General features: G+C 40.6%; 1 protein-coding gene across 1 annotated transcript in view; it reads right to left on the reverse strand.

Annotated features, from left to right (window-relative positions):
• The window catches only part of TBXAS1 (thromboxane A synthase 1), a 246,909-nt gene that overhangs the window by 130,774 nt on the left and 93,267 nt on the right, over positions 1–22,868 (reverse strand). The window contains exon 4 of the mRNA XM_054167849.1: positions 18,969–19,021. Coding sequence (XP_054023824.1) covers positions 18,969–19,021 — 53 coding nt within the window. The remainder of the gene's footprint in view (positions 1–18,968; positions 19,022–22,868) is intronic.

The raw sequence follows: 22,868 nt of genomic DNA on the forward strand, positions 1-22,868 counted from the left end.
GACAAACAGTGGGGAAAACAAACAATGTCCTCTATTCTTCATCCAAGGAACTTGGGAAAAGCAGGTATGGATGAACCAGAAATCGCTAGCAATCTTTTGGGGTTTTTTGGTTGTGGGGCTTTTTTTGACATTTGGTGGGAACAGAGCTCTACAGTTGGCCTGTACACCTGGAAATCTCACACCAGCTTTCTTCAGACAGAAGAAGTCTGCTGGAAAGTCATGAGGTCTGTGGTGATGGGTTGGACTTGATTATCTTTGAGGTCTCTTCCAACCTTGGTGATTCTGTGAAAGTCAGGAGCTAAGTCCCATGTCACTTCTGCATCCCAGGCTGTGACTCTAGTGGCAAGATACCTTTCTGAACTATTTTATACATTCCTAACAACCTGAATATCTCTGGATTAGAGAACAGAGAAATGCACTGGAATTAAGGGAAAAAAAAACCAACAACCCAACAAAAAAGCATAAAATACCCCAAACCCCACAACACCCTAGAAACAGGTCAACATACTGTATGTAACAATGAAGTCCCCATAGCCTTGCCATCTCCAGCACAGAGAAAAGTTTCAAAGCACAGCTCTGCCAACATAGACACACACATGCCTCAGCCAGAGCCTAATCTAACCCATTGTGTAAATTCCTGAAAAAGAAGACATGGCCACAGTGATTTCTATTTCAGAATAAATTGTTCCCCATTTCCTTTTATCAATGAACTATGCTTCTTTTCATGTCATGAAAGCTTCAAAATAAGCACATAGAACTATTAATTTAATTCCTCACTGTATTAAAAATATCATGTAACAAGATGCCCAGACACTCACACGCTTTCTGCACCGCTCGGTATTGCTAGGCATCCACCTCTTTGTCCACATACCCAGGATTTAAAATGCTATCTTCTACATACCAAGAACCTCTGTGATATCTCAGACTTGCACCTTGCCAAAAGACCTCTCTTTCTGACATGCTTAAGGAAGTATCAAAAAAGGGAAGAAAATTTGAGGATTATTTATATTCTCCCCACCACTGAAAGCACAGCAATATGCAAAGAAGCTCCTCCCTTGTCAGGTGCAGGAAGAGACTCATGTATGAAATTAATATATTTAGGGTTGACAAAAAGAAAGAAGGCTGACTGGGGCCCTTACAAAGTACAGGTCTGGTAGAGTCAAGTACCTTACACCAGAGTGCAAACAAGATCTTTTTCTGGGCATCTCTAAGCTCAGCTGGGATTTAGCAACTTGAGGGTGTCACACACATTTACTAAGCCCTCCCTCATTCCAAGTGAGCAGCCCAGGCGATGCAGACTTTGCATGACTGTGCTAATTCATTCATGAAATGAAGTAGATGACATTTACCCACATATAAGGAATGACAGGGATTAAATTAAGCTCACAAAGTGCCATGAAGAGAAAAAAAACCCAAACACCTCTGAATTATACAAGCATATTTGGCAATCTATGTCCATTTGGTTTTCTGAGGAAATCTAAGTCCAGATCTAAGTACAAATACAAAGACTGACTCCCATATTCAGAGGTTGGGAAGAGAAGCAGCAAAGGTCATGGACAAGGGTAACAACTACTTCTTCTCTTGCTCCAGGTGGTCTGAAGGAGAAGCCAGACACCAGGGCAACATGGAGCTGCAGGGTTCTGGGCTGCGCTCCTCTGCAGCCGAGGAGATGCCACTTCCCAGGGCTGGTGGGTTTTATTTTTATCCTGGCAACTGGGCTAAGATGATTGCCACCACTGCCACCGCTCCACGTGCTTGCATCATACCGCTAGCACTGATTAGCTGCATCAGTATTCCTCTTCATTAATGCAAAATGAAAGTTGTAAATAGGGTACTGCTTTTATAAGATGCTACTGGAAATGAAAAGTACTGTGACATTAATAAGAAACCAGTTGCCCCTCCCACCTAGGTATGTGGTGCTATTGCTACTAGGTGATGCTGAAAGCACTCATAGCTCTTTGCCGCATCAAGAGTTCCAGAAGAAGGTTTCTAAATCTTTTCCCAAGGTGTTTCCATCCAGCTTGAGCTGTATTGGTCTGTGTTTTGTTACTCATGTTTAGACTGTGACATTTTCACCAAAGCTTGTTTTGTCTGTGCTGCTTTAAAGCATGGTATGCCTGACTGACCTCATGTGATGCTGCAGCAGAGGTTTCCTGTGAGTTTCAGCATATTTCTGTGCCCGGCCTTTTTGTGGGTTTGTGAGATGCAGCACGAGAGTAGTCTCATGTTGGGCTCTTTGCACCTAATTCACTACCAACATACTCCTTTGTCATACCCTCAGAGAAAAAACATGATGTTACTATTTCCAGAACACTAGATTACTATTTTTAAGGAAGGCTATATCTGGGAGAGAGCAAACTTTCTGAGTCTCCAAATTTTACTTGCTACCATCTACACACTGTTCATTTGTATGGATGTGTACAGGCCTATTGTTTATAATCAACAGGGATAGCTATTTTTATCAGTGCAGTGAAAAAAAAAAAAAAGTAACCAAAAAAACCCTGCTACAAGATATCTGAAGAGGATAAGCAGACAACATTACTTGAGCTAAATAAAGGAGGCCTTTTTTTCCTCCGTCTCTTTTTTCCACACAAGGGAGAGAGAGGGATCTGCTCAGCACTTGTTCTGATTTCTAGTAGAAGCTCTAAGCAGCTTCTCTTGACAGACAGGTAAGCAATTTCTGGGAAACAGCAGACAGTATTGCCCTGGCAGGGCTACAGCTATTTCATACAAGATAAATGGAGAAGGAGAAGCATGCCTGAAGAAGACGAGGGATGACTGTGATGCTACGTCAAATAACATGGCTGAGAGAACACATAGAACAGGGCCATGCAGCACAGGGCTGATTTCTAGCAAAGCAGAGATGACTCATCCAAATTGGTGGCTGTCAAGCCATGGAGGTTCCTCAGCATCCTAGAAAAACTAGAGAGCATACATGTGCCATGGCTCAGGCTCCAGTGAAAATTTGGGGACAAGAAACAAAATGAGGAAAGCATACGTGCAAACATATGGAGAAAATGAAACAGGAAGGAGGTCAAAGGATTTAAATATAATTGGTGATACAACAACACTGCAAGATACAGCAAGATGTAGAACAGGTTGACTATAATAAAACCACAAGTGCAATAAAGTTGCTAGTTACACACCCATCAGTAAACTTCATATAAGCAAACACGTTCCAAGGTGACTAAAATGAAATCTGTGCAATACAACTTCTGCCTTTCATGAAGTGTTTCTGACCATGATAAAATCAAGGGTTGAAGGTTGTATAATTTTTCCTCCCTGAAACTTGACATCAGGGTGCAACGAAGAGCCATCCATAAGTCTGCATTCCCACAACCCTCATCTCATATATACTTTACATATCATGGCCAGGACTCAAGTGCAACTGGAGTTTTTCACATCTACTGTTTTCATGAGTGAGCTTAGCCCTGAAGGAAAAAAAAGGCTTTCAGAACACATGGAGTATCTCTATCTGTTGAGAAGTCATGTCCTTATACATCTCTTCAAAAGAAGCATTCAGAATAGAGACACTCAAAACCAGTAGGCTGTTTCTGTTTGTTTTAACTCCACACTTTATCTTTGATTGCTTTGTAGGCAATACAGCTCATATGCCTCTTGTAAGTACGAGCAGCAGTGGTCGATGATGCAACATTTTGTTTTTGCATGTATTCGAAATAAACATATACATGACTTTGTTTCAATCTACTCCTTACCAATAGAGACAGGCTGGTGGGAGGTGTGGTGGTTGGAGGCTGTCTGGGGTCCAGCAACCATGAAATAATTGAGTTTTCAATATGCACTCAAGCTAAGAGGGGCAGCAACAAAACCTCTACTCTGGACTTCCAGAGGGCGGACTTCAGGTTTCTCAAGGAATTAACTCAGAAGGTACCCTGAGAAACAGCCCTTAAAAACAAATGGTCCAGGAGGGCAGGACCTACTTCAAGAAAGAATTCTTGAAGGAGCAGGAACAGGCTGTGCCAGTGTGCTGGAAGATGAGCCACCAGGGCAGATGGCCAGCCTGGATGGGCAATGAACTCCTGGGAGAATTAAAGAAAAAAAAGAGGGTGTATCATCTTTGGAAGGAAGGAGAGGTAACCCTTGAAATGCTTAAGGATGTTGCTAGGTCATGCAGGAAAATATTTAGAGAGACAAAAGCCCATTTAGAGCTTAGACTGGCTACTGCTGTGAAGGACAATAAAAAATCCTTCTACAAATATATTAATAGCAAGAGGAGGGGCAAGGGCAACCTCCGCTCCTTGGTGGACATGAAGTGGAACACAGTCTCAAGCTGTGCCAGGGGAGGTTTAGGCTGGATGTTAGGAAGAAGTTCTTCATAGAAAGAGTGATTGGTCATTGGAATGGGCAGCCCAGGGAGGTGGTGGATCTCCATCACTGGAGGTGTTTAGGAAGAGACCGGATGGGGCACTTTGTGCTATGGTTTCGTTGATTAGATAATGTTGGATGATAGGTTGGACTCAATGAACGCAAAGGTATTTTCCAACCTGGTTAATTCTATTTTACTTCTATTCTATTCTATTCTATTCTATTCTATTCTATTCTATTCTATTCTATTCTATTCTATTCTTTTTTATTCTATTCTTAAATCAATGAGAGAGGGACAATATATTGCATACTATCCCTTTTTATTCCTTTGCTCTGTTGATGTTAACACAGATGCATCCATTTATGAAATAATAGTGTCTTACTCTCAGAAAATTCCTCAGTGATAGATAAGACTCAATATACTCATTATTTTGCATAATAAATACAGCATGATGAAATGAGTAAACCAAACTGAATTTTGCCTAACTACACATGCATACACTGCTTTGACTTGGTCACAACTAACAGATTGAAGACATCCGAAGTTTAAGCAAATGAAAGGGCTTGATAAGTGGAAAGCATCGGGTAACTCATTCATCTGGTTTGAGTGCAATAAAGACAGATTCCAGCCAACGTTGTACAGCCTTACTCAGGCAAGTACAGGTTTGTCAGACTGGCCACGAGGGGGACAATAACTGGAAGTCGCTTTTCTTTCCTGATCTGCCTTAAAAAAATACATTGAAACAAAGGAAAAAAGGATAGTAACCATCTACTGAGCTCCTGGGGATGTACTTTTTTTATGCTACAGCACACAAAAAGCACACAGGAAAGATTAATATTTTTTTAAATCCCTGCATATCAATGGCAATGTGTACTTTTTCTATACATTCTGAAGATCTACAAGCATGCACAGAAAATAATCTAATTTTGTTAATGCATTATTAATTGCATCCTAAGCTCAATAAAAGTAATTTCCCAAAGCTTTATGCATTTATCATGAAACCACTATCAAATTCTTTACAATAAAAATGCTAGCTGTACACATGACCAAACTGAATTGTCTTGGGAAATGGCTAATATCTGACCATGTGGAAACATTAGAAAGGAGGGCTTTGTTACAGGACTGGAAGGGAAAAATAGATGTATTTTCTTACAGGGGAAAGGGAAAAAAAAAGGCAATGATAAAGATATTTTTAATAGTAACAAATGCTGTAGCTCCAGGAAATTTTCCTGAATCAGTTCAATCTGTGTCGTGCTGGACTTTAAAAACCCATTAAAAATAACCATGATAAATTTCCTAACCTCTTTCAGTGCACCACGCAGAAGACAAAGGAAACTGCAATTCAACCCAGATAGAAAAGAAAGAAAAGAATGGAAAAATCTAATAGCGTGTGCATCAGTGGTAACATCCTCGCTAACAACAACGGGCAAATCTGCGCCACAAAGGACAAGAGGAACAGGAGTGATGTGCACAGCTGACAACAGCACTCCAAAGTAATGACTTCCAGGAAAATCTGCTGTTACAAATGGACAACACGCTGCTGAGAAGTAGTTGAGTCATGACTTTCATAACATGGCAAATTATTTCGGCCTGAAAATGGACATGCTAAAACCAGGGAGCACACAGCTCTGGTAAGCCAGCTATGGGGATAACATCCCACTGACAGCTAATATGCTCACCTGGTTTAAATTATTAAACCTTGCTGAAATCCAATATACGTTCAGGGATTTTCCCCAATATTAAATGTGCTGCCATAAGAAATAGATCATGTTTCAAACAGTAATATTAGTAAGAGCACTATCTAGTTGACCTGTTTTCCATTTATCACCTTACAATATGATCGATCGTAGCAAACATGCTGCTTCTGCGGCACCTATTTTTTTTTTTGAGGGGGAAATTTTATAACAGCATATACAACACCAAATCCTTGCAACAACCAGAATCTGAGGATGGAGGTGTACATCTTCCATAGATGTACCCTTTCACCACGTAGAACCAGGTCCTGCTAACCCACCTCCTTCTTCTGATGGCCAGACAAGGTGTAGTGTAACATGCTGACACTGGTACCTGATTCCCACATGCACACTGCACTGCTCTCTCCATAGTTGCGTTAAATGGCTGTCCTGGGCTGGCATCTGGTTACCCAGGACATTCTTTCCATTGCATAAGGAAAAGGTTTTTCACTGTGAGAGTGACAGAGCACTCAAACAGACTGCCCAGACATGTTGTGGAGTCTCCTTCTCTGGAGACATTCAAAACCCATTTGGATGTGTTCCTACTCTAGGCGATCCTGCTCTGGCAGGCTGCTTGGACTAGATGATCATTCAAGGTCCCTTCCAATCCCTAACATTCTGTGATGGGTAAAGAACCTCTCCTCTTCAGCTCAGTAACAGCTGCTTGTCTAAAGACCTCAGAACACAACAGACTTGCCTCATTTTTGACTCATCCAAGTAAATACCAACGTCCAACATCACTTTTCTGTGTTACCCTCAAACCCTCTGGATCTCTGGAGTCTTTGTTGGAGTGGTTTACTAGACCCTTTGTCTCCAAGTGATTGAATGTACATTAAACACTAGCAGTTGTACTTAAGATTTCTGAGGAGAATATTTCTGAACACAAAAAAAATGCATTTTTAATTGCACAAAGTCTACCTAGAAGAAAGGGAGAACAAGCAGATTTGAAACTAGACCTTATAAATGTACAGGTATTGGGGTACTGTAGTTACTTGAAGTATAGTAGAAATACAATCCACTGAATCTATTCATGACTTCCATAAACAAAACACACACACACACAAATATATATATATATATATATATATATATATAAAATAGCACAACTGTAGGATGAAGCATCACTGAAGTAAATATATTGATCTATCAAAAATTATTGAAGACTGACAATAAAAGGGTTATAAATGCTTGGAAGAAAAGGAAAGCAAAAACACAAAATCAACCCACTGAAAAGCTTCCTCCTGCATTCAAGGATAAAATGGACTGGAACAATAAAACACAATGGCAGTGCCTGTACATCTTTGGTAGCTGCCCCTCCCAAAAGCTGAAAGAATCTTGATATGAAGCAAGCAAATGAAAATGTAAATGCATGAGCAGTCATCTGGGGGATTCAGTTGCTTTGTGTCTTGTATGCAGAGGGGAAAAAAAATGCAAGAAAGCAGGAGAAGACACCATTTCTAATATTTGTAACTATTGATCATGCTCTCCTGGAGCCTTTTTAATGCAGGAGAGGCCTTACAGTTAAATATGCAATGCTGCCTGCCTGGCTGCCAGCAGCACACTCTTGTCCTCTGACCTCAAGCACAATCTACTGCTTCTACTCCCTTGGCAGGAAGCAGCAGGCAGATTTTGGGAGTGCCAGCCAGAGAAAATCACCTGTATAGCTGCCTGCAGAAATCCAATATTGAAAATGGCAGGCTCAAAAGAGGCATGGGATGGGGAAGTCAACCAAATGCGATGCCCAGAAAAGTTCTGTGAGTAGGTGTAAATGCAGTGGTTTATGACAGGAGTATCAGGATCTACTGAACGCTTACAAACTATGTATCTGTTTAAATATTTCGCTAAGGAAATAATCATGGGGAAAATTGTAATAGTTTGACAAAATTGATTCTGTTCTTCACTGTTGGTGAAAACACAACTGAATTAGTTATTGGACAAAAGCAAATAAAATTTAGGCCTGTAGTAAGAATATGTTTAGGTATTTAGAATCATTGAATGTCCTGAGTTGGAAGGAACCTTAAATATCATCTAGATCCAAAACCTCTACCATAGAGGTACTCTAGGTACAAACCTCTACCATAGGGTACTACCCTTGTAGTAAAGAACTTCTTCCTAATGTCTAATCTAAATATAACCTGCTCTAGTTTAAAACCATTGCCCCTACAGCTGTAAGGTCTCTCCAGAGACTTCTCTTCTCCAGGCTGAACAGACCCAACTCCCTCAACCTGTCCTCATAGGAGAGATGCTCAAATCACCTATCATCTTTGTGGCCCTTCTCTGGACCCATGGAGGGTCCATGGAGAAGATCTGCAACAGATCCTTGTCCTTCTAGTGCTAGGGCAGTCAAAACATGGACACAATACTCCATGTGGGGTCTCCTAAGAGCAGAGGGGCAGAATCACCTCCCTTGACCTGCTGGCCATATGTCTTTTGATGCAGTCCAGGATACAGTTGGCTTTATGGGCTGCCAGGGCACATTACCAGCTCATGTCAAGTGCCTCATCAACCAGTACCACCAAGTCTTTCTCTGCAGGGCTGCTCTCAATGCACTCATCACCCAGCCTATATCTGTGCTTGAGATGGAACCATTGATTACAACTCTTTGAGAACAGCCATTGAGTCAATTCCTTGTCCAGCGAGTGGTCCATCCATCTAATCTGTGTCCTTCCAATTTAGAGACCAGGATGTTGTGTGGGACAGTGTTGAATGTTTTGCACAAGTCCAGAAGATGACATCAGTTCCTTAGTTAATACTTCAAGTCGGTTCCTTAGTTAATACTTCAAGTATTAATTGTCCCCTTTTGCAATACACTTCTCTGCCTCAAAAATCAGAATTTAAAATATTTTATAAAAAATAATCTAACAGCTAACACCTTTCCAAGTGACATGAAGTTACCCTCTGACCTATTTTAACATTTGCCTCTGTGTTGCACTTGTAGACCTACTTCTCTTTCTTCTGCCCCATGCATAGCTTATTTCCCACTGAGCCAAACAGCCAGCCAGAGAACATAGTAAAATAGTTAGTGTGTTTTGAGAATGTTTTGCTTTGGCCCTTCGTACAGAGGATTTTGTAAGATGTTCTACGAGATAAAAAGTCCCAAAGGACCAAGATCCTCTAATAATGTCACATTGAACGGCTCTGCAGCAATACCCAGTGTCCCTACCAAGAATCTTTTTCAATAAAACACATTTCAGCATTGATAGAAAAGCTTGGATTATTGCTGAGTGATAAAACGTCTACTGCTAGCCCTTGCAAAGTCAGAACATTGCTCCCAACTCACTCCTTTCTCTGTAAACTACTTTAAGCTGTCTGGGTAAGTCTTAGAATTTGCTGTACAAAACCTAATTTTATTCAATAGGCACCATCATCCAAAAATCAAAGTTATATAACATGAGAGAGACCTAAAAGCATTGGGTCAAGATCCTCAAATAACCATGGCTCTATGCCTTTAGTGGAGCTAACTCTGAAGTAAACAACAGCTTGAAGGTCCAGACCACTGTTTTCAGGATTGTTTACATGGGGAGAGAGGAGATTCTGGGACAAGATGTGACTTGAATCTTAATAAAATTAGACCAGGAAAAAAGCTCCATGTGGGCACACCCTTGTAGATACAATAATTGCTGGGAGAGACAGTCAGATTTTTCCCTGATATGGTTTGTGTCCTTCTGGAACCTCTGTGTCTGTGCATGGGAGACTTTTTTGACATTATACTCTATTCCGACATTATACTATAGCTGTTTAATTATACCAATACGATTTTCTTGCTGTGACTAAAATAAGCCCTCCTTCAAGACAAGCCTTCAGGTTTAGCCACCAAATTTAATAGAAGGAAAGAAGGAATCACTTTCCCTAGGGTAATGGTGGCTCAGCTTGTTTCTCACTCCCCAGGCTAAAAATAAGTAAATAAAAATATCAGTAGAAACCAACTTCTTCCTCTTCAAGTGGGGTGCACTTTTGCCTACTGCCTGATGAAATCACACCCAGTTCACTACCAGAAGAAGGTCTGACATAAAGCAGACAGAGGAAGAAGCGAGGTAGTGGAACTAAGAGAAAGGGTAATTTGAAGATGCTGACAAAGGAGGTATGTTGTTCCCCTTACTACTAATAAAACTTAGTACACTACAATTGACCCACAGACAAATAAGGTTGAAGAAAAACTAAAACATATATACATCTCAAAACAATAAAGAAGTAATGAAGAGATTTATGGAAGTCCATAAAAACCTTAGAATGATGTAAAAATTGTCAACTCACATTACTGTTTTCAGCTCAACGTGGATAAGAAAAACAGCAATGAATAAACATTAGAGCATTGAGAAAAGACAGCATAGGGCAGAAGAGGATGGAGAGAATTAAGAAAAAGGAAACAAAGCCAAAGCATGAGAATTACAGCAAGAAGCATGAAGATAAAGCCTACAGGACAAGGCTGTCAAAACAAATGGTAGTTCTGTCAAAGGACAACAGGCAGCCACTGATGAGAAGTACCTCCACAGATACCTGGCAAAATATGGTCATCCTCAAAGAGGAAAATATCACTATTTATAAGAAACCAAATAAGAGACATCCTCATTGATTTTTGTGTAATGCTTTGTCATCCTAAAGGGGCAGAGGCCCCACAAGTTCTTATCTCCCCCAGCATGGGGAGAAGGGGTCTAACCAGTATCTGCATCCTGGAGTTCCTAGCAGGTAGGCATGAGGAGGGGATGGATGCTCCAATCCATGCTGGGGCTCACAGAGAAACGGGACATCTAACAGGCTACTAACTAGCAGTTTCGGCTGCTGACTAGCAGTTTTTTCTCTGCATCCTTCCTCTCCAGCTCCAAGTGAGTGATATGTGGGGAAGGGAAATCTCTTTTGCTTTATGCTTCAAATAGCACATGAGCAAGCAGTCACAAGCAGCTTCTGGGTTTCCTTAGGCTGCTACAAAGAAGGATAAACTGGGAGTATGGAGTCATCTGGAGTTTCCTGTGAAACACTGGGAGACCAAGGATGGCAGGAGGAGCTCCTGAGTTGCAGTATTAGTTTTAAGTTGATCTGCTTCAAAGGCTGCCAAGAAAGGAAAGGGGACACACCCACACTGGGAGGAATGATGCATTTTCCTCCCTCTGTATAGTCAGGGAAAACAATTCAGCAACTTCATTCAAAAATTACTTGCCTGGTAGTGGGAACACCATTTCATAATCAGATACAAAGCAGGTGAAGCCAGAGACCATTAGCAGCTACTGAACATTACATATTGTGTGTATTGACTTCAGGTTTACATCAATACTTCTGGGTGCTGTATGAAATTCTAATGAAAGCAGTTAATATGCACAGCAAAATCTACAATACTGCTCTTTTCCCTTACTTCCTAGTAGGATTAGTATACTGAAATAATGTCTCAGATTTTTCAGGGTTTCAAAAGCCCTCAGCCTGCTTCTTCCCAAATGGGGGGTGGGGAGGGAGGTAGGAATTTGCAAGGTGGACTTTACAGCCGGTTAAGAAGATCAACAAATGCAGGCTCTGGTAGATAGTGAAGAGGGTAGATCAAGGTGAAATTAAGTCTAGGAAGCTAGGTTTTGTAACTGTGGGGCTCACTCAGAATATTTCCTCCTCCTGCTTTTAATTAGGATGACACAGTCTGGTATGCAGGTGCTGATCATGATGGTGTTATATGATAAGACAATCTGTTTAGCAGCCCCATCCGAAGCTATTTAAAATGATGATTTTAAGCATTAATTAGCTAAGAAGCAGGCAGTACAGATCAAAGATCACTCATGCTGTATATTAGGTGTAAAACTCTCCTCAGGCATAATGTTTTCAAAAGAAACTTCAGTTTTCAAATAATCTTAACCTGGAACTCACAAGGACTACGCTTTAACAGCTAAGTGCTGCACTACCAAAGGAAATGGGAATGAACAAACACTTCCTCAGTAGCAAATGGAGGTGAAACCTTCTAGCCAAAGCTGCTACCTGCACATACAGAAGCAGACCAAGACTTAATTAGGTGCCTCAAAACCTAAGAGATACAAGATATAAGGACCTGCTCTTTGCTTCCCTCATCAATCTTGCGAGCTGACACAGTTCTGGTCAACCTCACAGAGCCTTTATGCATCTGGTCAATGTGGTCGCAGTGAAGCTGTAACAACCAGGGTAATTCCCTCTACACAAACACTAATTCTCTGAAGCTACCAAATCAAAGCAGTTTGCACATGCCTTGAGTACAGAAATGACCATGAGGAACACAGTGCAGGCAACAGGCACTGTCCTTTGCTGCCTTGCCAAAAGCATATAAAAAGTTGTCTGTCTCACATGGTTGGATTTTACACTCTCTTTCCAGGGGTGTAAAAGATTATACCAGGTCTTCGACTTGTGTCAGCTTGAACAGCTGCAGCAGAGTCCTGGAGCAGCCATGGAGGGAGGAAAGAAACCTGGAAAAAATGCAGCAGTGAGCACATGTATGCAGGTCACCCACCCCAGGGCAATTCTGAAGTCCCAGAGAAGAGATGGAGGACTTTCTGTGCTGAAGAGTTCACTACTTGCATCAAACATTTCCACCCAAATAGCTTTGCCTGTGTTGAGGGCTTAACTGCGATGTTTCAGTGAGCCTTTGAGTCTATGTGAATACCCAGAACACAAGAGTCCCTGTGTTCAGGGACAGCAAGAGCCTACAGTAACAAATCAACAGCCATCACAAAGTAGACAAGTTCAAGTTGCGTGGGTCTTCTGGGAGATCACAGTTCACACATAAGAGCTATCCATGGCTAAGAGCTCATTAATGAATACCTTCAACATGGTATTGGACAAATCTTTAGGGACTAGTCCCATAAAAGGCTGTATTTTTAAGACCAATTAGCTCTAGAGAGACCAAGAGAAATGGTAATGATATATCCACAAGAAACTCAAAGGAGGTTGTAGACGGGTGGGGATTGACCTCTTCTCCCAGCACCAGAACAAGAGGGCACAGTCTCAACCTGTGCCAGGGGAAGTTTAGGCTCAAGGTGAGGGGAAAGTTCTTCACAGAAAGAGTGACTGGCCATTGGAATGTGCTGCCCAGGGAGGTGGTGGATTCGCCATTCCTAAAGGTGTTCACAAAAGGATTGGATGTGGCACATAAAGCCATGGTTTAGTCAGTCATGAGATGTTGGGTGATAGGTTGGACTTGATGATCTCTGAGGTCTTTTCCAACCTTATTGATTCTATGATTCTATGACTTGTTCTAGCAGCTTGATTTAACCACTGAGGGAAAAAAATATATATACCCAATATCTAATTACAGTTAAGTGTGGGGAGTCAGATGGAGAGGTAGCATTGTACTGTGACACTACATTTCTGCCAGCAGTAGTGCTGAGTTTTGATTCGTTCTTAAAAGACAACTTTTAAAAATAGGTTACTATTAACAAATTCTGGAAGTATTAATTAAAAGTAAGAAAGAAAGAATGAAGAGGTCTGAAGGTTTAATTTAAGAATGTTAAGATTCACCTATTGTTTAGTGAACTTTTGAGTTAATCTTTTCCATTTCAGAAAGAATGGCTAAGCACATTACACAGAGAAGCAATAAAATTGTCTACATGCAAAGTGCTGTCAAAAGAGTAGGTGAGAAGGGGGAAGAAATATTTTTCTCCCCATTAACTTCTTTCAGCTACAATAAACCTTGGTGTTTATGTGTACCAACAGCAGTAAAAATATTTTTCAGGCACAATTGCAATTGTTTCTTTTATGGCCCTGATTCAGCAAGGTAGATAAACTTCCACCTAACTTGAAGTATGTTGAGTAATACCATTGACTTTAATGGGATTACTGGTGCTCAAAGTTAGGCACATGTTCAAGGGTTCTGCTGTATTCTAGCCACAGTTTGCAAGTATTAAAAGGAAAAAGAGGGCATTTTTATTCACAATAGCAATTCTGGGGCTTGATCAACAATCACACACTCAAAGCACATTATCACAACACATAAATGAGGAAACAGAAAAATATAAATCTTGATGAAATATGAAAGACTTGACTCTGCTCATGAAACTGTATTATTGTTCTTTAAGAAAAGGTGGAAAAAAAATCCAGGCAAGTGAGGCTACCAAAAATCTTTATCAGGTTATACATGAAACAGAAGAGCTATAGATCAGAAATAGGAAGCCTGTTTATCTTCTCTCTCCCCTGTCCTTGCCCAAGTATGATTTTGTCTAGCTGAAATACTGAAAATAAATTGTTTAAGATATCAACATAAAGGAAGGACAACAGAAGAGGTAGTAAGTCCATAACACCCCTAGTACAAAATAGGAAATCAAACAGGGTAAGTGTTCCATAATACTAAATTATTTCTTCACATGAGGCTTCAGAAACAAAGATGAGAATACATGTCCTGGGATTACTCATTCCACATAAAGAGTAAGGCTAGAAACAGAGAGATTAAAAAGAAAAAAAAAAAAAAAAAAGGAGAGAGAGAAGACCCAACCACATTTTGTGAAACTAAAATGGCAACAAAGATGCTGTTTCTTCAGGTAAATTATCTGCATGATGAAAATATCAGCTGTTCTCTGCAGGAGGGGATCCTGCCTCTATCATCTTTAGGTTTGCCCTGAGGTATTTGAGGAGAGCAGAAGGAAGAACAAGACTTTGAGAAAAGTTCCAGATGCCCAAATCCCAGAAATGCATGTCCCTCTTCTGTTCATAAAAGAGGAAAACCCCAAACATCTACGGTGACTAACAAGAGTTTCTCAGCCCTGTTGCAGAGGCCAGAAGCAGCAGCAAGAAAAGCCTTTTTCTTGTGCACAATTGTTTGATTATGGACTCGTCTGCCTAAGTGCTAACCAGTGCTCACCAGTGTCATCTGCAGTGACTTTTTTTGGGGAGAGAAATCAAACATTAAGACAGAACCAACTCTAGCTACATAGACTTCCGACAAGCTGTCAGCTGCCAGCATAGCTTAGAATCACAACTCACCCCTGGACACATTTCAGGTTCATGACTCGCTCCATGACCTATCCTAATCCTTTAAACTATCTGATCATTTGAGTGACCAGGCTTGATCTTCATTCCAGCAGTGACTTAGGAAATTATTTGATAAATATTATGAAGTCTTTAAGGGAAAAAAAAATTAAAAACAAACAAACAAACAAAAAACACCAAACAAAAAAACCAAACCACTGTCTGCAGATCAGACATTGAGTAATCCCATCGACACCTTAATAAAAATCTCCTGTCTTAAGTTACTTTCTGAGTATTACTTTATAATGTGATGAAGTCACCACTGCAGAGCAAGCTATTCTTTATGTGGAAATGGAGCTCCACTCATATCTGGGTTTTCACAAGACGCTTCAAGAGCACCTGCACTTTGACATATTTTCCATGGTTCCATGCTGATCTTAGCAAACTTATGCTGGAGTCCAGCACAGTCTTAGCCTGGGTAGAGGAATTTACTCCTGGTGGTTTTATTAGGGATTGAGACTGTTTTATAACTGGATCTTGTCAGAAATGTTCTCAATTCCTCTTCCCATTGGAAAATGGATTTTGAGCCAGTTCACACCCTGACAACCACAAACATGTCAATTGTCTTCAACTTCTAGAGACAGTTTAATTCAAACTCCATCCTCTTGCTAGTCTTACACCCATCTTTTTGTCTCATGCCTTATTTTGTTCTTGTCCTCTTTAGCAGTTACTCTACTACATAGTTGTTCAGACTTCTCACAGCAGATTGAAGTTGAGAATTCAAGTGAAGAAAGAGTAAAAACAGGGGCTGACCTATTTCAGATGTAAAAGGACGTGAATTGTAACCTCTGTTCTTACTGATTGATTATACACTGTGAGGTCTATGTTACAAACCAGTACATTGTTCCACATGTCCAAATGCATTGATACAGCTGAAGATAAAACAGGTTCATTTAGCCCAGAGGCAATTACCTGTCTGCTTGGGGCTGTATTGTATTTCCTGTTCCTTCACTGGTCGTATGTCATTGGGCCAAGAATGCATTACTTATTTTGGCACTATACTCCAACTCCCAATCAGACATACACGCTTACAGCTCTGCAAAGTTCTAAACATGCAATCACAGTAGAGTGGCCAAATGCATAAGAAGTGTGCATGGAAAGTAAAATTAGCTCACTACCACTACAGCTCTGCCCATATCATAGCAGTTGCTTTCTGATTCCATAAATTATACTCTCCTTATTTCTTCTCTTCAACCCAGACATTCTTTGTTCTCTGCTCTTACCATCCATTTTCAATTGGTAGCCAAAACCTACAACTGAAATGGAACACTTTGGTATGGTGAGTGTGAAAATACAGCATCAAAACAATCTGAAAAAAAAATGCATAAGTCACTAAGTATCACAGGAACCAGGACTACTTCCCTATAAAACTCTTACCATAAAAAGTAGAATATTCAAGAAACATCCTAATATGTATCAGTATTATTTTCCAAATAAGTTTTAAGTTGAGTTTTAAGTTTTGTTGTAGAGAACCAGCACACACACATCTTAGAGCAGGCATTTTTACAGAAGGCACTCCAAACTATAGCTGAACCAAAGACTCATACTCTGCAGCAGGATCTCTTCAAAAGTCATATCAGTGGCTAGGATTCCCTCATTGAACAGAAATGCTTCAACTCCGCTTTTGCACCAAAGCAGAGATGTTTGTTTCAACCCTGCCCTCCATCTTGGGCCATCGCTGTATGAAAACAGACAGTTTTCATGGCACATACTCACAGCTGAAGAATATTTACATTGTCTCTCTCTGTAACAGAGTAATACCATCACCTCTCCTTAGGATCTGCACACAGGAGCAAAGAAAAGAAAAAAAAAAATGCTTTTGTGACCTACAAAAGCCTTACTTGAAATAATTCCCTACGACTTGGGGCCTTTTGGAATGGAAGAGATATATTGTTTTGACTTGATTAAAGCTGAAAAGTTGATTTGACATCCTGTTGTCAAGGAAACCAATTCACACACAAAAGAAAACAGTTGTGATGGTATCATTCAGACTATTCAAGTGACCTTAGAAAGAAAAAAGGCTTCAGTTCCAAAGATTTGTATTCAACTCACTTCACCACTGTAGAAATAAAGATCATTGCTCTTTATGCTTATTGGAAAGCAGTTTTCAATCCGGAAAAGCAAAATGCCACATCTTCCAACTGCCAGATCCAACACTTTTCTGGGACCATGTGTATAAACACACTTATAATTTATTGCCTTTTTCAAAGAATCAGAGAGAGTCATACAGATGTATAGGGAAGGAGAAGGAATTTCTTTAGTTGTCATGACCATAACAAATACCCTCTATGATATATACCACACCTATTGAACAGCAGCTCATAAGCCAGGTTTTAAAACATCCTTCTCCATCTACAAATAGAGATTACCTCAAACACAGCAATGTTTCTGCCTAGCTTTGTCTCCCTGAGAAGTATAATAAAGTAGCATTTTGTTAATCTGCCAGCCTCCTAGACCCCCTCATAAAGTGAGTTTTTCAGGCATGCAATAAACGGGACGTAGTTATGCTCGACCTGCTCACTCCTCCTACCAACAGGATCCCAAAGAGGCAGAACTGTCCTGGCTGTCCACTGCAACATCACCCATCGCTGTAGCCCTTGCAAGTCTCACAGAAATTTCATTCCCTAACAACTGTGGGAAAATGAAACTTCCTGTCTATCCGCTCACACATTGTAATTATACATCTCCTCCTCCAACGACATAGTCTCTGCCTGGCCAAGTGAGCAGACAGATGACTAAATAGTGACTTGTCTCAAATTCAGCTTAGAAAAAAAATCATGCATTATATTAATAAGGAGGGAAACACACTGAGGAATGAATGCCAGTGTTCTTCTATTATTGTCATTTAAGGGCATCACACCAAAGGTCACAGACATAATAAGTCTCAGTCATTTCCCATTTGTTACACAACATATAAATTGCCACAGTGTTAATGAATATCCTTCTCCATTCCTGGCCAGCTAAGACACCGTATTATTTCCTCTTAGACAGGTATCTAATCCTTGGAATTCATTATTTCCATCACTTCTTGCAGCACTTTGTCCTCAGGGACAATGCCACAAGGCGGCTGTGACGGGCGCATCAAATGGTCCAGCCTGCCTTCCTTCTCATAGAGCTCTTTTCTGAAAGTGCATACAAAATATTTATGATGAAATATGGACACACATATTCATTAATGCTCTCTTACAAGAGCGTTAAACACCTTGCAGAAAACAGGAGGAAAAAAGCTTTGACAATGCCCGCACTTTGTGGCAATCGTTTGATGCTTCTATATTGAAACCATAATTATGCTAGAAACATCAACTGACCACCACAATAGAAGCCACCATTGCCACTGAAAATGATGACAACTGGACAGTAGTTCTTGGAAGAGAAATGACATTCACAGAAATGTGGCAGGGCTTGTAGGAAGGGATATACTGCTTAAGCCCTCTTTACTGCTAATAAACTGCTAAGATAGCACAGCTGAGCTATAGAGAGACGAATGCCTCATTTCTAATCTGTACTTCATTGTATTTTAAGTTTAGGAATTTTGCATAAATATAGATAGCAACAGCTGAACCAAATTCATACGATTTTATAAACAGGGTTTTTTAAGATGACAAATTATTATTTTCACTGCTCATTGTAAGTATAAAGAATATGCAGATGAAAAGAGAATATTGAAGGCTGGTAGCTTTGTACAGTTCTGAAAAAAGACTAAACTTTATGTGCATAATTAAAATTAGAAAGAGAAGAATGAAGTCCAAGACAAAATGCTGAACTAAAATAAACCAAGGTTACTTTCTGCATGTAATCAAACAACCTCCATCTCTGTCCCCTAGGCTGAAATACCACATTCTGCATTTTGATGAACATCTTATCTTTGTGTTTTCTCCTCTCCCAGCCAACCAACCCAAACAGTAAGAGCCAGAAATGATGAAAGCCGATGGCACTAAGCTTACCCACAAACAGGTCCATACTCCGTTATCAGTTTTGTATGGTTTTCCCAAAAACCCTGTAGAAAAGAAAAATCACAAAGTATATCAGAACAGTATTTAAGAGCAACTCTTATTATGCACTGTTGCTAACATTCACACCGAAGCTTTGAGCCGCAGCTAGGAGAACCATATTCTCACCTTTCGCTCATTGTTCATCTGAGTCTAGAAATGACGACTGACAAAAAAAAAAGATCCCAGCCCTAAAAAACATACCTGGAAAGCCATGAAACATGTTTTCATCAGGGTTTTAGACTCCAAAACATGCTACCATTTCATGATTTATTTATTTTTTTCAACCAGTTTCATGACTGAGGTCCTGATTAATTTTTTTTTTCTGTGTACGTATGGAAAAAACTGAGAGAGAAATTAATAACAGAGTAAATAGATGACTTATTACACACAAGAGAAACACAGGGAACGTGGCAAGTTGCTTTTGGTTTTCTTCTGCTTTTACTTGTGCTATTAAAAAAAAAATAAATCTGCAAAATTGGAGTTTACCATGAGGCAGTCACCTGGGGCGCTACAGAATGGGAAGCAGATTTCTTTCAACAAACTTCTAGAATTTTTCCTGTGCTTCATTTTCATAATTGATGAAAATTGCTATCCATTTATCTAAATAAACCTGCCACTACACTAAATTGTTAGTGTCCTAAGTGAATTCAGATTGATTAATCTGAAAGAAGGTGTGCAAAACGTACCCCCAAATGTTAATATGAAAAAAATCTGGTTTAGCACAACTTCTATATTTGAGGATCATACTGTGCTGTGTTTTTAACTTGCCTATGGAAACAAAACACGTTTGACTGCATTAATCTGCATTTATATTAATTCAGAAAAAAAAATACTATTGTGATCTATCTTCATTCTTCAGAGGAAATTCACTAATAAAGTAGAATACTTATGCCTCGTATTGAAGCTTTCTTAATTTTTTTTATGACTTACTATAGAATATTAGCTAGAACAATATGAACTATTGTAAATACATTAAGTTCACACATAGATAAACAAGACCATTTAATGTGTGTATGCTTTGGGAGCATTATACCACACTAGACAAAAGAAATTCTAGTAATCAAAAATACTTACCCTACTTATCACCCTTGGGTGCTAACATATCACCCTAATCAGTGAAGTACTTGCCACCACCTACAGTCCTCCTCTTATAGAACACTTATGCTTCAATTCTCTCAGTTCTGCCTTTTGTTTTGTTTTGTTTTTAATCCTGACTTGCAATATGTTTATTGTACAGGACAACATGTCTCCAGGTTAAGGCAAGAACTTTGTGCTTTCCTTAACCTAAAAAAAATAAACCACAGCACTGGATGGTGTGTAAGAAAACACACTAAAGATAAAATAATTATTAAAGAGGTGGTTTAGATGATTGCCTGAAAGAAGAAAATCTCACCTGAAAAATACTGTACTACTAAGGTAAACAGGAAAGGCTCATGCATTAGCACACTGAAATTAAGGTGGACAAAGCCTCTGTGATACTACAAATACATAGAGCTGCCTCAAAAAGGCTTTTATCTGCAGACATCGAGGGAGGTGAAAAGGTACATACGCATTCACGGTGACCTGCATTTTGCTATACTGATACTTCAGCAGTAGCAGTATTTCAGCCTGCAAATGTTATCATTTCAGCATTACAAAGGTTACCTACTGCTGTCCCCTGCTGATGCAAGGGGAAATCCTGGGGCCACATTCTCCCCAGTTCTATTCTCCGGGCAGCTATCTATACTGTGTGAAGCAGGCTCAGGTCATCAGCACATTCTGACCGCTTTGCCTTGGAGAGTGACTGCAACCTGCGCAAGTACAGCTGACATTTACAGCCACACTGAGCAGCAGCATGACACAGGGCACTGCTGGAGGTTACAGGGCAATGCTGAATACAGGGTGCAAAGCACTGCTGCAGCACAACAGCATCAGCTGCATGGAGCACAGGGACTTCCAGTTTTGTGAGCTGATGCCAAATCACATCTGCCCTCCAGCCCAGCTTCATCCGTGCCTAAATCTCCAGGGAGGACACCCCAAACTACAGCCTGAACTTTGCTGCTAAGTTTTGCTTTGAATTGCAAGCACGCACATAGGTATTGCACTGGTTGTATCCACCAGCTGCATTCCAGCATGCCAGCAGGATATTAACATTTACAAGAAGCCTAGGCTTTAAATGATTCAGTGAAAAAGCCTTCCAGAAAGCTGTATTCTTGGAACCACTGCTCCTAGCTCACTACAGTACAGGGGGTCAGGAAGAACACGTTTCAAATCAGGCCTGTTAATCAATAACTGGTTTTCCACCTCCAGGTCTACTAAATGATCACACTGGCTTTAAATTAACCACACTGAGTTTTTCTTCACCGAAGTGAAAAGTACAAGCCTGTAGGATGGGGGCAGAGGAGGAGTTGAAAAGTGTCAGGGAGAGATTGTGAGAAAGCATCCCCCTGAGTAAAACCAGGGTTTGTCTCTACATTCTGGGATACTTTCGCATACCCTGCCCCACTGCACAAACATACACAACGTTGCCTGCCTCTGCCATCCATTCCCAAGACCCACTGCTATCCTGGACCCCTTCATGAATATGGTGAGCACTTGGGAGCAGGTCTGGTTAGGCTGCCCAGGAAAGGTGAGCAAACAGCACATGCCAGGCCCTGTGAGGTTGCAGTAGCCAGAGCACAGGCACAGAAGGAACATGTATGTGCATGCCTTACAAGACAAGGCACACCCTGCAGCTTGGGTCACATGAAAGCATTTGTGGTTTGTCTCGATATCCATGAAGAAGAGATGAACCTGTGATGGCCTTAGTACACAGTGGGGAAACATGCCACATCCACATAGCTCTGCTAGTTTTGCAGCATCATCCCTGAACATGGCTTCCAGTAGACAGGTACCTTGAAAACATCATCCTTCTATGAGTCACGTTTAAAGCACAACAAGTCTTGTGTATTTGATAACTCATTAACAGTAGCTGAGGTCTATCTGCTTCAAGGCTCATTATTGCAGGTTTGCCCAGGTTTACAATTGCAATTGTACTTAGTACCTACAGGATAACTAGGCACTTGCCTGCCAGCAGCAACTGTTCTATGAGAGAATGGAGATAGAGACCTCTCTTTGACACAAGATCACCCATTCGGTAAACACCAGGAGAGGAAGTGAACTGCTGACACGTACCCAGTGGCTTAAATAGCAGTAAGACAGGAGTTACAATGAAGCAGCAGAAAGAAACGGAAAAGTAAAACAGGACACAGTATTATGAGATGACACCATGTGCATCAGGAGGAGCTGTAATACATTAAACAGTAACTCATAAAAATGAGGTGTAAAAGCATAGGCAGTAATGCTGTTCTAACTCACAAAAACCACTTAGCTTTTTCTTGTTTGGAAGGTGAAAAATATGAATTGTCATCAACAACAACTCAGAATAGAGTTGGGGCAGAGGGCACTTGCTGTGTGTGGCCGCTGCACTGAGATACCAGCCGGATGACAGCCCATTATCAAACAAGATAATGCAGGAGTATGAAAAGCTTCTTTCCCCGAAGAAAGCATATTTTACAGCATCTGGTATACCATGGAAACAGCAGCTCAAGTGGGCTGACTGCTGCACACCCAGAAGGCTTCTTTGTTTACATGGCTGGCGGTTGCCTCCCTACAGGGAATTTGCATTCTCCCCTTCCTCTGAGCATGTATCATCAGCTGCATCAGTGGGCAGAACCACTCATAAAACCAAATCCTGCTCTCTGGGATACAAGTGCAACTCCTATGGAAGGGACAAAATTTGGGTTTACATTAGCCAGAGCAAAGTCTGGCCACTGCCAAACACCTATGTTGAGATATCAATCATGGAGTCTTCAGCTTGAGCGGTACATACAT

This window comes from Dryobates pubescens, chromosome 15 (assembly GCF_014839835.1).
Source record: "Dryobates pubescens isolate bDryPub1 chromosome 15, bDryPub1.pri, whole genome shotgun sequence".
Taxonomy (NCBI): Eukaryota; Metazoa; Chordata; class Aves; order Piciformes; family Picidae; genus Dryobates; species Dryobates pubescens.